At 37.0% G+C, this 15,984-nt stretch overlaps 2 protein-coding genes across 2 annotated transcripts in view; one reads left to right on the forward strand and one right to left on the reverse strand.

Annotated features, from left to right (window-relative positions):
- The window catches only part of LOC143389915 (protein crumbs homolog 1-like), a 52,861-nt gene extending 43,793 nt beyond the window's left edge, over positions 1 to 9,068 (forward strand). The window contains 1 exon segment of the mRNA XM_076842641.1: positions 8,790 to 9,068. Coding sequence (XP_076698756.1) covers positions 8,790 to 9,068 — 279 coding nt within the window.
- A 2,547-nt stretch (positions 9,069 to 11,615) lies between these two features.
- The window catches only part of LOC143389916 (DENN domain-containing protein 1B-like), a 135,784-nt gene continuing 131,415 nt past the window's right edge, over positions 11,616 to 15,984 (reverse strand). The window contains 1 exon segment of the mRNA XM_076842642.1: positions 11,616 to 11,843. Coding sequence (XP_076698757.1) covers positions 11,616 to 11,843 — 228 coding nt within the window.

Below are 15,984 nucleotides of genomic sequence, written 5' to 3' on the forward strand. Positions count from 1 at the left end.
GGAGTAAAAATACACAGAAACTTGTTAACAAGAAGTAAAATTATCTACATCTCAGCAAATAATGCCAAAGTGTCATATAATATGCTGAGCTCAGGCAGCCCATGGCCAATGGAAGAGCTCTCTCTTTGCTTCCCTGTTAATATTTACAGTTGGAAGCAATACATGGCTCCAATCTAAGTGCTGCACCTAAAAAGGGAGTTGATGGCTCGATACCTTGTTTTCTGACACTGTGAAGCACTGAAATAGCTACCTTCTTAATCATCGCCTGCTAACGTTGTGTTCAAACTGGAGCGAGCATAGCACATGGCTGTTTTATACAAGCAGCAACCCCGGGAGGTTGTCTACATTGTTTAGTTATTTTATTTCTTGATAGATATGCTGGGTGTTAAAAGCACAGGACTGAAAGTTGTGAATTATGGGTCCTTTTCTTTGTTCTCCTGCTGAGTTTTTCAGCATTTATGCAGGCAGGCACTGTAGAGACAGCTTACTGCCCAGACACCCACTGTGTGCTGGGCACCCTCCTAGAACTCACCAAAGAAGCCCACCTACCCATCGGCATGCTTTATTGAAGCTTGTTCTCACGTGTGAAGCCTTCAAGTAATTAAACAAACTTCTACAAGCAGGGAAATGGGACTGGCTATAAAAGCACTGTACACAGAAAGAGATATGAAATATAAAATAACCACTGATTCTCTTCTCTCCATGAATAAATATGCCAACTAAGGGTGACAATTGAAATTACAGAGTAGATTTGGGGTTCCATCTATACAGTGCTCTACTTCACATGCCCCAGGGCAAAACCAAACAAGGGCTAACATTAGATGGCAAGTCTGTGGCTTACTAGCTGGATGAATTAGGATGAATTGCTTAAATCCTCTTTTAGATAATCACTATCTCCTCGGATGGTTGTGAAAATTAAAACAGAGTGAGCAAAATGCTGGGAGTATACTCAGTCTTCAGTTTGTAATGACTTTTCTCTTTTCCCTATATACCACCTTTTAATTTAGAAAAAGGATTTTCCAGAAATGATTCCTTTGTAGAAAATGAACTAGATGTTGGAAAAGATTAATTGCCTGGATAGAATGCACAAATAAGCAAAGACCTCGTTGTCATCTTTGTAGCAAAATTAATATATTTATTGTGGGTTCCTGAAACTAGGAAAAGGGCCCTAAAATTATCAGCTAACATCTTTTAAGAGAACAATGAAACCATGTGAAACAAGACCAACTTCTAAGAACCATTAGGAATAAAAATGCCTTTTAGGACGGTGCTGATTTCTGCTGGGGTCTACCACCACACAAAGAAGAGTACTTGGATGGAGGTGAGCCCTGTCATGAGTGACTGCTTTTCTCTTGACTTCTCTCTGCGAAGTTGTAGCTACTCCTTGTGAAGATGTTGAATCCTAGCAGATGGCTTCCTTTTACACCCAGTGCTGTCAGTGGAATGTAAATGTGTCTCCTCACAACACTGAAAATACCGAGGCTGTGTGTTTAATCTGTGCTGTGCTAGCAGAATGACCCTGAAAAGAACATGAGCATGGAGCACGTTTGGAGAATTGGCATCTATCCTTGTAAACAGGATTGGGGAGGATTTTTTTGAGACCAGTGACTAATCACGATTTTTTTCCTGCGGCTCCTAACAGCCATGTCCCTGAGGACAAGTAATCTAAATGGTGATTGAATAGAAAAGTTATAGACCCAAGGGAAATATTTTTTTTTAAAGGGGCAGGGAAGGGAGTGTTATTCTGGGGTGTGGGAAAAAAGAAGAGGGAATCGTGATGAACCGCAAAATCGAAGAGGCTGAGTTTATCATTTGAATTCTCAAAGTTCCTTTGGGAGTTAAGGAAACAAAATTTTCCTAGGTTTTAGATTATTAAAGTTAGGAAGAGGAATATCTTAGCAATTACTTCAAAAATTCAGAAAAAATAATGTAAATAATTCAAATGTCAGTATGACATAGAATATGAGAAAATACCAAAATTGACAAGATTATCCAGAAAAAGAACCTTATATTTTGAGAATACTAATAAATTGTAAAACCAAAATATAATAAAGCACTTTAGCCGGATCATCTAATTTCCTCTTAAATAAGTCTCTGAAACGGGTAGGAAGCAGGGAATGTGATTTTTATCTTATTAAAACAGCCAATGGTAAAGAAGAGTTTTTATGTAATTGGCCCTGTGAGCCTTTTTTAGGAGAGTATCAAACTTCCTAATACCTCTACCTCCCATCCTTTCTTGGGCAAGGACCTCTTTTTAAAGAAGGTGGAGACGTTATGCATACATATTTACTTTACATATTTTATATAGACTTAGAAATCCCCAAATATAAAGTAACCATTTTGCCTATATTGTCTGAACTAATTTTATAATGGCTTGTAAATTCTGTGCTAAATCTTTATGTAGAGAAAGAGCGATTTTAGTTTGGCAGTACTTTTAAGCTAATAGGAAAATGCTATTAGACTTTATTTTGGTCTCCTCCAAGAAGGAATGCTTAGTACTAATATAAACAAATCCTTCCCCCTGTCATGTGTTTGGGTACTTAGTAAATGGCTAGGAAAGTGAAGCAATGTTTTGTTTGTTTGTTTGTTTGCTTGCTTTTTCCCTCCTGCTAACTTTAAAACTTACAGAGTTTTCCCCAAATGGCTTATTTGGAATTTGAAAGCCCAACTTCAGAAAGACTTTTTTTTTATCTCTAAAAGTAAATATTATTTCAACAAATCCTCACAGTGTGAAAGTTTTGGTTTTTGCTAGTTTTCAGGTACCTTGATGATTTCGGTTGCTGCTGTCTCATAGATTCTGGTAATGCTCACTTCATATCTACCCAGCCATAGCTCCACAAGATCCCTCTCTGTTTAGACATACCGAGTCTAAAACTCTTTGGAAAGGAGAAGGCTGTGCAGTGAAAGGCTTCCCATTAAAGCATGGTGTGTGTGCTTCATCTTCCGTGAGGCAGAGTTTAAAACTGGAAGCCTGATAATTTGATGTAAACTGACAGTGACCATAGAAATGGCTACTTCTGAGATTATTTAAGGGAAGGAGCAGGGTATAGACATTCATCAACAAAACAGCAAAAGAAAGGGTTTTTATTTCTAGGTTTGCTTTTTAAAATAAGATTGGAGTCAATGGCACAATAGATTATATAAACAAGGACTTCAATGACAAGCTGTCAAAGTTAAAGTAATATATTTTACATGGGTGACCTGACACCACACTTTATCACCTACGCTAGGGGAAGCCAATTTGAGTCTGGTCAATAAAATACAACCTCCAGAATTGGGCCTGGGGCAAAGCTGGCATGGCATGGCGGGGCATGATGACCTGGCATCCACTTCTGTTGGATGGGACACAGTGGGAGTTGGCACTTCTACCATCTGGGGTTCGTCTGGTATTTAAGCTCGATTTGATAAATAAACACTTGTGCAGGTATGTCAGAAGGGACAACACAGTTGGCTTTGCTCCAGTGCAGTTTATGCTCCGGTAATTTAATGCAGGGCTGAGGTATAAATGGGACTAGTGATTCAAAAACTGAATTTACTGCAGTCTCACAACTGTTGAAAATTAAACTACATGTGCTGCAAGTTAGGGGTGACTAGGGTATCTCATTATAGGAGGCTGTTTTTTTCAGAGACTAGAATCTTTGTTGAATTACAGAGGGAAGTACTTGAATGTAGACTTGGACCAAATAATTTTCTCATAAGTTGACCATAAATCCTCAGTAAAATAAGCTTGGTGTTCTCAGCATATCTATTGGCTTTTTGATCATTTTTATGGCTTTCCTTTTACTGGTCAAATTATCCTTATATGCTTTTAAAGCTCCTCTGACATGGATTAAGTCAACACAAACCAATAGACCTTCATTACTTTGGCAACTGGTTTTGATTTGGGGGCAATAAATACAATGACACAGACTAGATTACCTTTGCCGAAGGAATATGTGATAAGCCATAAGGATGTCAGGGATTTGGCATCTTTTTCCTGTGTAATGTGGGAATGAATGAATAACAGCTTTTAACCAGCTGAAGAAAGTTGGAAAGAAGAAAGAAATCAGAATGAAAAAGTGCCATGGTTTGGGTTTTAGGTTAAAAATGGTGATACCAGTAGATCATGAGAAAGCCCACGAACACACAGTGAGTGCCTGATGCTGCTTGGCACTGGTAGTCAAGGTTCAGGGCAAATAGGTGGGGGAACTGTCATCTGATGTGACCCATACCTTAGTATCTGGAAGGATAGATTTGGCCATCAATGGGAATAAAACTTACTGTGTGATAAAAGTATAGAGGAAAGAGAAATCAGAAAGGGCTAGAATAGCCAAGGAACAGATAGTGGGAGAAACAAAAACTGCATATTTTGGGGGCTAAAGAAACTTTTCATTATAAAAATCATTTTTTAAATACTATTTTCCAAATATTTTCTGGAATAAAGGCTCAAATCTGAACAGAGTCAAGAAGAAAGGTACAATGAACACATTTACCCTTCACCCACACGAATCAAGTTTTAAACACTTTGCTATCTTTGCTGTTTCGTTAGTTACATACATTTTTTGCTGAATCATTACAAAGTAGGTTGTAGACAACATAACATTTTTCTATGTAATTTTTTGGTAAGCATATCCCAAGAAAGAAGACTTCTTTCTAGATTTACAATGCTACTATCATATTCAAGGAACCTAACATTTCATAAACTTTCCATATTCAGGCTTTTCCAATAGTTCAAATAGCATCCTTTTTTGAATTATTTTTAATCCAGGATTCAATCAATTGCATTTGGTTATCAGTTGATGTGTTTCAGTATCTTGAAACCTCAAACATTCCCTCTGCCTCCTTTTTTTTTAATATTTAATTTTTAGTTGTATTTGGACACAATACCTTTATTTTATTTATTTATTTTTATGTGCTGCTGAGGATTGAACCCTGGGCCTCGCCTGTGCTAGGCAAGCGCTCTACTGCTGAGCCACAACCCCAGCCTTTCCCCCTGCCTTCTTAATTCATTAAATATTCTCTTCCTTTTGAAATTGTGTATAAAAAATTTGCATATTTTTCAATTACCTCCTCAAAATATAGCTACTATGGAAGAGATGGGGTATAAAGAAACTCGAATCTTTCCTGTGCTGTAAAAGAAAGATTAGTAGAGAACTTTTGGCATGTACACAGAAGAAGAACCGAAATAATAAAGTTGATGTGTTTCCTGTAACTGGTCCAAGTCAAATGGACTAGGAAAGAACCAGCAGAGAATGTACATGAAATGGGCTTCCACCTCACTTCCAACTCCTCCTGAGATAGTGTCTCCATGGTTACCTGCCCAGGTTCCCTAAACACCTTCCAGGTTGAGCTGCCACTCCCTGCTTCCACCTCTCCATCTGTAACCAGCTCATCCTGCCCAGACAAGCAGATGTACCAGTACCGCTGTCATGCTTCTTGTTCCTCTTAAAGCATTGGGACCATGGGTGTTGTCATCTGCCTAATGCTCCTTCCCAGCCCTACTTATTTATTTATTAAGAGATTCTCAATAAGTTGCCCTGGCTGGCCTGAAAATTGGAATCCTCCTGCCTCAGTCTCCCTAATCCCAAGGATTACAGGCGTGTGTCCCTGTACCTGGTCACCCTTCCCTTCTTTACCTCATTCTCCCGGCAGCTACCTTCCTCTCAAGGTTCACCAGGAGGTCTTCCTTCCTTCCACTTGCCGTCCTTCCTACTCACCTCCCACCTAACGCAGCCCACAAGACAATGGTTGTTTGTAGCTGCCCCCACCCATACACACTACTATTAAATAGAAAGGTTATTTTTTTTAAGACGATGACCTTCCTTTCAAGTTCCAGACCTCCAGAAACTTCAATGTCTGAAACTTTGAAGGCATTCAATAAAGATTTATTGAATGAATAAATGCATGAATAAGCAAAAGAATGAATTCACCACCAATACATTTTCTGGGCTATACAGGACTCGTGACTGCAAGGAAATTAATAATTCATTTAACAGAGCAATGAGCATTACAAGTGTATGAGTCAATAACAATTGATTAGCCACTTTGTGCAAAGCTGGGCATTTTGTATTATTGGAAAGTTCCAGAGTAAATAGATAAACAGGTTCTCTTTCCTTACAGTCCTAAAGAGAAAGGATAGAATTTGGCTTAACTCACAAAGAACAGTAGCAGCACTTCAAGAGTACATTCCATGTCATACATCCTTGGCTATAGGTCTTCCCAATTACTTGCTGACACTGGATATTGCTGTATCAAGGGACTAGAGAGAGTAGAGTCACAAAGACTTCCTTGGGGGTGCTTTGCAAACAGGAAGGAAAGATTGAGATTCTTCTAAAAAGAAGAGAGGTATGGTTGAATAAATGGCATGTTTCATGATGGAGAAGTGGCATTGGCAGAATTAGGTGATTCCCGCTGAGAAATGGAAAGAGTGGTGCTTTGTTGGAATGGAGGTAGATGGACTCTGACAGATAATAACCAGATGGGAGTTCATTAATAAAAAGGATCAGCTTAAAGATTAGAAATGTTGGTTTGATATGTTTGGGTTAGTTTCCATGGACTTCTAAGTCTGGTAATCAAGGTTTGGCTTTCATTTCCTTTTTTGTTATCGTTTAGATATGAGGTGTCCCTCAGAAGCTCATGTGTGAGAGAGACAGTGCAAGAAGGTTTAAAGGTGAGATGATTGGGTTATGAGAGCCTTAACCTAATCAGTGCATTAATACCCTGATGGGGATTAACTGTGTGGTTGGAGAAGGTGAGTCCCTAGGGGCATGCCTTGGGGTATATATTTTGTATCTGGTGAGTGGAGTCTCTCTGCTTCCTGATCATGTGAGCTGCTTCCCTCCACCACACTCTTCTGCCATGATGTTCAGCCTCACCTCAAGCCCCAAGGAATGGAGCTGGCTGTCTGTGGACTGAGACCTCTGAAGCCATGAGCCCCCGAATACACTTTCCTCCTCTACTGTTGTTCTTGTTGAGCTGGATGGAGGGTGTAGATTCTAGGGGAAGAGAAAGTAGCTGGAGGGCCTATTTAATCCTCAGGAAAAAGATTGCTAATGACTTAGACCAGGATTATGACTGTGGGGATGCAAAAATGTGAAATGTGGGTGGAAGACTCAAGTGGGAAAGGGTCTGGGCACAGGCTAGTGAAGACATGAGGGATCAGGGTTGAAAGCTCCAGGTGTTTAGTAGCTCACAGCGCCATGCAGTTTACACACTCAGAATCTTGGGTTAGCAATGACTCTTTTCCAAAATAAAACAAAGAAAGAAAAAGAAGAAGAAAAGGGAAAGGAAGCAAGAACATCCACAAAACTTTCTGAAACCAAGATGGGCCAAGAGTGTGTCCATGAGTTTCACCTAACCCATGGAAAGAATGATTCGCAGGTAGAAGATCACAGCTGGTTGCTGCTACTTTATTGCTTAATCTTCACTAACAGTTCCTGCTTGGGTCACCAGGTGATGTACCTGCCCAGGATATAAGGGGCAGAAAAAAGGTAAACACAGATTATGTCTAATTTCACAAAGAGGAAAATACCCACCCATCTCTGTGCCCGCTTGGTGCCTCCCTCAGTTGTGTCCTTTCTAATCTACCATACCAGTGTTCCTCAACAGTACCTCAGAAACAGCACCTCCCCTGTTCCCTGTTGTCAATCACTGTGTCTCTGTGGGACAGACACTGTTCCAGGTGGTGGGGAGACAGGCGGGAACAGGGAAGGCAAACATCTCAGCCTTCATGGAGCTTTCATTACAGATGAAAGGGTCGATGGGTAAACTAGACAGATATCAGGGTGCAGAAGAGAAAGCTGGCTGCAGTTAAAGAGGGGGGTCAGAGCAGGCCTCCCTGAGAAGGTGACGCAAAATAGAATGATCTACCTTGTTGGGTTAGCAGGGGAATTGAAGTGGTCTCTGTGTGTAAAACATCTGGCAAACCCCTGACAAAAGGGTCAGAAGAAATGCTTAGCTGTTATCTTTCAATAATAAATTTACAAAACATAATGAAATCTGAGTTTGGACTGCTGGGACTTGGTTCTTGTATGAGAGAAAGAGAGATAATTTTTATTCATGAGTTCTTGGGTTCCAAGGAAAACAATAATATCACTTACACCACCTGCTTCCAGAGAGGAAAAATATGAAGGGAGTGTGTCCAAGCTTCTACTGCTTGTGTGCTTCTGCCTGCAATCTGGGTTCTAAACCAAGAAGGCGGCTGTGAAGCATCAGGTGAGAACTCAGACCCAGTGCCTGGGCTGGTAGGGCAGGAACCTGTGGGCTCACACTGGATCTCAAGCCAGCGTGGTGCTTACACAGAGCGCGCGTACAATCATTTGTCAAATGCAAGAACAAATGTGTCGCTTTGTGCCGAATTTCACAGCACATCTCAAGTCTCAATATAATTCAGCTTTTTCCTTAAAGGCCATAAGAGGAAATGTGTCATGCTTGAGTTAAAGTATGAAAGAGGCTAATGGTTTAAATAATGCAATCCCATGAATTTAGAAATACACACACACACACACACACACGTGTTCATTTCTTGACCTTGATGTCACATGAATGACCTTAGTCACTAAGATTAAGACACTGAGTACAATAGATAGTTCACATCATACTCTCTGCCCACAGGAATCAGATGCTAGACAGATGGTCATCTTCACATGATCTAGGAATAAGAAAACCTGGCTGTCTTTTAACACCTTGGTCTTTTTTACAATACTGAGTGGTACCAACTTGATCTTGTTATTCTTCACTCCAGTGGAGTTCCATTGTCCTAAGTTAACATTGCTCTTGAACTCACTTCTTAACTGTCTCAATCCCTTCAGTTGGCAGATGACTTGATCTCCGACATTTTCACTGCCATTGGCTCAGTGACGTTAGCCCTATTATTCATCCTCTTGCTGGCTGTTGCTGCTTCTATTATTGCCTCCAAAAAAAGGGCAACTCAGGGAACCTACAGCCCCTGCCGCCAAGAGAAGGAGGGCTCTCGAGTGGAAATGTGGAGCATGAGGCAGGCCCCCATGTTGGAGAGGTTGATTAAGAAGCATGGTGCCCCTTTGAGAAAGGGGTCGGCTCCCGGTGAACTGATGATTGGACTTGAGTAATTTTTGGACATACCTGGAGACACTAATTCAACTTGGATTGCACTGGAACTGTGAGAAGGATAATTTTGATCTCCTTAAAGATTTTCATAGTGGTTTGACTTGACACCATTGTTTTTTTATATTAACCAATCATTAAACTATGTCTGCACCATTAATTTCAGCCTCATATATGGCACAAACATCTTCCAGAGCACTGTATCTTTTGCAAAAAGCTCCAGTGGCTATTGTTTAAACTCTTTACTCTGCAACCTGGGAACAACGTTTTAGTGTGCCCTTTAGCAGACAACTACCATTTTTTTTTATACAGGAACTACAGTAACAACAACAAAACAATAGAATACCTTTCTCTTTCTATCATGTGGTGAAAGGTTTAATTATATGCCTGTGAATAGATATACAGTCTCATCCTTTAGTCAAGTACTTAGAGAACACCATGGGAATGACACAAGGTCAAAAAGTGACCAAACCATAGAAAAATAACCATTGAAATGTGGTTGTTCTTTCTGAGTATTTTTTTTTTTTTTGCATTTTGTGGCATTAAATGTGACAAAGCAACCCATGGAAGCATTTGAAAAACATGTTTATGAATCTTTTAACTAAATCATCTCACATTGGTTACACTTAAGAGTCCTTATACTATTTTATATTTTTGTGATACTGAGATTACAGGCATGTGCCACTGTGCCCACTATAGTCTTTATTCTTTGTAAAGGTTAGTTTAAGATCAAAACACTTTCTAGAAAGTTAAAAAAGCAATAAAACTCAAATTCTGAATTCTGAAAAACCTATTTTTGATAGGTCACCAAGAGTGACATTCCAAGGTAAGAACCCTAAGTGAGATTCATGGTAAGGGTTATGTGTACAGACCATCTATGTGGTATGAGGAGGAAAATCCTAGGCCTTCTATTTATATATTTATCTACACAGTATTTGCTATATTTTTACATATATTTTGAAACACATTAAACAACATACTACTAAAGTATAATACAAATCAAACATTGAAATACATGCCTATATATTTGGGGTATATGCTCAAACATCTTAATAATATGAATTTTTAAATTTGGTTTAAAATAATCTTCTTAATTACTCAAGGACATAATTCCAGAAAATTCCTCTCTCTTTGAATATCATCAGTTTTCCCACTTTATTGGATCATTCCCTTAAGCATCAAACATGCTGTTCTATGTCCCATCACATAGAATTGTCTCCTATGACCATATATCCTTTTCAGTCAAGTATCTGCAAAAGCATTTTCTATCTTCTCTTTCTCTCTCCCAATCTTCTCTTGAATTCAAACTAATTTGCCCTTTCTGTCCATCAAAGACTTTCCCATTGCCAACTATAATGGTCAGTACTCCGTCTTCCATTTCTCTGACCTTTCAGAAGAATATGAAATAATTGTCACTCCTGCTGACATACTTTCCACACAATGATATACTATTCTACCTCCTCCTCTTACCTCACCATCAGTTCCTTCTCAGTCTCTTGCTGGTTTCTCCTTGTCTCTTAAACTCTGCTTTATTTTTTCCATAATGTTTATCACTATTTTTTTTCTGTTTCCCCTGATTGGAATTTAAGTTATATGAGGAAAAGAACCTTGTTTGTTTTCACTGTAAAACCCTGCACTTACAACAGACCCTAGTGAAAACATAATAAATATTTTGTGGCTAAACCAACAAATAATGAGTGAATGTTGTTTGCATTTGTATCTGCAAACAGCAAAATCCCAGTGTGCCCAAGATGAGTGTGTTCTGTCATTGGATGATCTGGCTCCTAAACTATCATGGCTCTGAAGCCTTCTTAATCTCTGACTTTCCCACAATATCTAACTTTGCTTTAAGCGTAAGTTCAACAAGACAGATGTCTCTAGATGTCTATATTTGGAGTATGCCATGAGACATGTTTATCTTTGTATCCCATTAAAGTTACAACTTCTTAATAGAGTTTTATATGGGAAGGACAAAAAGAGCTGTTGCCTGAAGGAAAAAGAAATAAGTAGCTGAGCTTAAAAATACAAACTAAGATATTACAGAATATAAATTGTCCTTATGGATACTAACACAGGAATAAAGAGGTAACTCCAATAGTAATACCATAAATTTAATTGATCTATTAGTCTGTGACATCTAGGTTTACAGCTTCATGGAAGAATATAGATGCATACCTGTGCATGAATGAATGCATGCAGGCATGAATAGACGAACGATTCCATGTGGAAACTCCAAGTGTGTACATGATAACGTGGTTTCTTTACAAATCGTTGCATCCTTGAACAAGTAAAACATTGAATACCTTTATGTGAGAAATGCTTCAAAATTAGCTCTATGGAGTATTTGTGCTGAACATCTTTGAAAAATAAACTTCACTTTACATAGAAAAATCTAGGATCTGCCTCACAAATGGTGCAAATGTCCTATCGAATACATTTTGCAATTTATATCCAGATTGGTTTCAAAGGTGGTTACAACAGTTTCTGTTATCCTTGTTTGCAATGTAATGTCACCATCCCTCCCATGGAGAGGTGGAATCTGTCTCCCTTCCTCATGAATCAGAGGTGGCCTTGTAATTCCATTCAGCCAAGAGCTCACCGAGGAATTGATATTGTGCCAATTTCAGATCAGGCATTAGAGGCTTGTGACTCCCATTTTCCCTCTCTTGGAAGGCGGTTCTGAGACTGCTATGCTGCAAAGAAGCCTGAGATGTAAATACCCTGAGGAGAGAGAGGTCCAGCCATGCCAGCTGAGCCTGCTGATCCTGATCCGGTCTTGCCTGCTGAATGTAGTCACATAGTATGACCCATGTAAGACCAGCAGAGAAACAACCCAACCAACATTCAGTGAGGTTTTCGGGTGTTTTTTTTTTTTTTTATACAGTGGAATAGTTCAAGTCAAAAAGGTGATAAATCCAAAAAATGCTCACCATCTCTAGCAGTCAGAGAAATGCAGATCAAAACCACCCTAAGATACCATTCCCATATAGAATTTAATGGATCCTCATTCTTATTTGCCACTCAGAAATTAGGCATATATTCATATTTATTAATAATGTACTAATTATTGTTACTAGGCAATTGACATAAATGGATACATCTCATTTGCCTATTTACTGATTACGCATTTTTGAGTAAGAGTAACCACTTTGTGTTACTAAACTACTGATTTGAGCCAACAAAAATTAATCACTTGTAAATGCCATGTTGTTATCACTTCTGTGCAAACAATCCTGTCATGACAGTCAGACACATGTGAATATGTACACAGGATGAAAATGTTTGTTCTTAAAAGACCATGTGCCCATACATGCATACATTATATATACACATATACAAAATACTGAGACCCAGGAATAAATGGGAAAAGGATATTAATGGAGAGTATTGAATAATAGTTCTCCAAACTTCATGTTTCTATTTTTGTTTTAAAATAATTTTTGCCCCAAATGAAGTTGGTTCATGGTCATATCACTTTAATAACTCTGGAGCACCTCATAGCATGTAAAAGAAATAAAAATATTTTAAGTTACTCAATGTAGGAAACATTCTGAATTATAAAAACATTTCTGTTGAAAAGCTATGACTATATGATGGGCTATAACATTGCTTAATTAATTGTTACCTATATCATTGTGCAAACATGCATCTTTAGGTAATTGGATGACATAATTTTGGCAGAATTAGTTTGTTCTTTCAAGTAATGAGACATAACACTGTTAATAACATTGAGAGCAATACAGATATAACATAAAGTAGTTTGTAGGTAGATTTTTAAGGGAATTTAAGAATTTTCTTTTAAATGATGGTTTTTACATAAACTAACATTTTGCTTTTATTTCAAAAGGAAATTTAAAACCTAGAAATTAGAATGATAAATAATCAAACCAAACATAATCAGAAATCTTACAAAAATTCATTAATGTAATTTCATAGTATAGATTATATGATTTTATTATAAATTATAAATTAATTTAAATAAAAATATATATAAATAAGCATATATTCATCATTCTCAAAAAACAAGAATATATATAATTCTCAGGATAAGTTAATTTTTCCCTTTAGTCATCAATTGCAAGAAAAACTAAATTTTGTTAATTCTTATGACATAATTATTAAGTAGCATAACAGTTTGCAAGATAAGTATTTCAAACAGCAGAGTTGCTCCCTACTGATCTTGACAGTGCTATCAATAAGGTTTCTCAAATTATTTTTATCTTCAAATACATATTTTTATAGAAAATTCATTTAAAGAAACTGTTTATTGCTTCAAATGTAAGCAGTACCATATTCATTAAAATAAAAATTAATCATATATATTAATTTTTAAAATACAATTAAATATAAAATGATTATTTATAAATGAAAAATAATATAGAGAATAGACTTGATGGCAAGTTTTCTTCCCCAAATTATAAAAATAACATTCTAATCAGTGTCGTGGATGAGAGTTAAACATAATAACCAGTTACATGGTAGGAATGTGTCTTTACTCTAAGTGGTAAATTGTATGCTTTCCTTTAATTATTCATCAGCACTTAATTTGCAGCACTTAATCTAAATATCTCTAGTTTCATTATTATCAACATTCTAATGACCTTAGTGATCTACACATATGCTACACAAATATTTAATTACAATTACCCCATTAAAGCTCTGAAGATGTCATTAATTAAATTTTAGGATTCTGATTTTTTTAAAAATATTCAATTTTAAAGGTGGGGGAGAAGTTCATGATAAAGACTGTGCTGATAAAATGGGGCCAGCAGTGTTGCTCTAGCAAGCTGAGAAGAGGCAAGATGGAATACTATTCTTTCATGCTCACTCAGCAGTCCTGTTACTTAAGCAAATTAGCAGGCACTGATGCAAAACAATAAACAAATCTATAGACCTGAATTCCTTTTTTAGTCTGAAGGAGAAATTACCATATCTCAACATTTATCTCACATTAGAAACTCTTCTTGAGTACCAAGATAACAAATCTAATAAAATTAAGATCTTGAGAACTGGATAAAAATATAGTCTTTTAAATTAACCAAATTTAAACATAGTAAAATTACTTTTAAATGTGTTAATTTCTTGTGAATCTTTAATTTTTTTAAAATCTATACAATGCTTCAGGCTACAAGTTTAATAAGCAGGCTGATTTAAATATTTCTTTGTATAATTGTTCAGTAAACATTGACAGGTTAGTGAAACTACACTTTATGTTACAATAAATTAAATCAGCAGATATTTACAGACACCTGCTAAGTGCAAAGCATTCAGTTAGTAGCTATATTTAAGTACAGACTGCTATAGTATGTGGGTATGTTAGTTTGGAGCTCAAACCAAGAAAATCAAGTATGTAAAAGAGCAGAAATAAACTGTTATTTTTATGTCATTTCAAAATTTAGGTGATGAGATAACGTTAAGGTTCCAGTACACTAAATTAGATTACTATGCATAATGAAGAGGAAAACACCTTGAACAACATTCAATAAAATCCATTCAATAAAACTTATTACTAAAACTAATTATTTTAAATAGCAGTTAAGGGACACTAATACTATCCTCAAAGATGTTACCTGGAAGATAATAAGAATTTTCTCCAGAATTCAGTCTGTTTAATTATATGATCAGAGACACAAGAATCAATTATTAATTCAATCATTTAATACATATTTAACCAAATGTTTACTGTATTACATTTTTTACATGCCTGACAGAGCAATAAATTCAATGGGCAAGATTAAAACCTTATTATCATAAAACATCTATGGAGTAGGGGATAATAGGGCATAAGAAACATAATAAATTACATAGAATGATAGGAGGTGATGGATGTTAAGAGAATAAAATAGATTTGCAAAATAGGGTGGGGAACATGGGGCCAGAAACTTTTTTGTTTTCAAACAGTGTGGTCAGGACAGGTCTCATGAAGATGACATTTGAACCAAGACTTGCCAGCAGTGAGGAGGCTTAATGGAAGAGCATTCTAAGCACAGGGTACAGCCAGAGTTAATAACTGCAGAGAAGTGTTAACAGGCAGGTAACTCAGTAGGCCTACATGAGGTGTCACGTGTCTAGACAATATCCAACCAACCACAACAACTATTATCACTCTCTACTTTTTCTCCAATCCATTCACTTTCTCAATCTGTTTTATGATTTTGTATCATAAAATGTCTAACTACCTCCCCCATTCTCTCTCAGTTGTTGATATTGTTTCCTAATTTCATTGGGAAAAAAAGTGAAGCAATTTTAAGAGTAATTCTGCAAGCTTTTATTACCACCTTTATCTACCCTCTTACCCATGTGCCTGCTAGGAATTGCTGTGCTCCTCACAAACACTGACTTCTCTAACAATTCTTCTGCTTCTCCTCTAAATATAGTTTCTTTTTCTACTAGATCTTCTCAACATCCTACAAATATTTTATCTCTTGGCCCCATGTACTATATCCATTTGTGTTCCTTTTTATATTAAATTAAATAGAGCTGACAGTACTTTTTGTCTCCATGTCCTCTCCACTCAGGCTTTAATCACAACTTCTACCTCATTGCTTCAGCAAATTTGCTCTTGTTGAGTGATTTTGTAATCATATTTCCATTGTTACTAAATCCAGTAGTTAATTCCAAGTGTTTATTTTAAATTTACATGTCAAAAGTACTTCTTATGCCTCTGTGTTTGGTATTCTTTCTTCACTTGGCTGCTAAAATAAAGTGGTAGCTCCTGATTTCTGTCCTATCACTGGTCATTCACTCTTTCTTGGCCTCCTTTGCTATTTTCCAGTCCCGCTGAACCACTGTCATTTCTATTTATATTCACTCCTTTGGTAATCTCATCTGGTCACCTCTAAAGGCTTTACACAATCAATCTGATGATGATTCCCAAACTTACATCTCAAGTCAGATTTTCTCTCTTGCCTTCTTTATGCA

This window comes from Callospermophilus lateralis, unplaced genomic scaffold, assembly GCF_048772815.1.
Source record: "Callospermophilus lateralis isolate mCalLat2 unplaced genomic scaffold, mCalLat2.hap1 Scaffold_74, whole genome shotgun sequence".
In the NCBI taxonomy this organism is placed as follows: Eukaryota; Metazoa; Chordata; class Mammalia; order Rodentia; family Sciuridae; genus Callospermophilus; species Callospermophilus lateralis.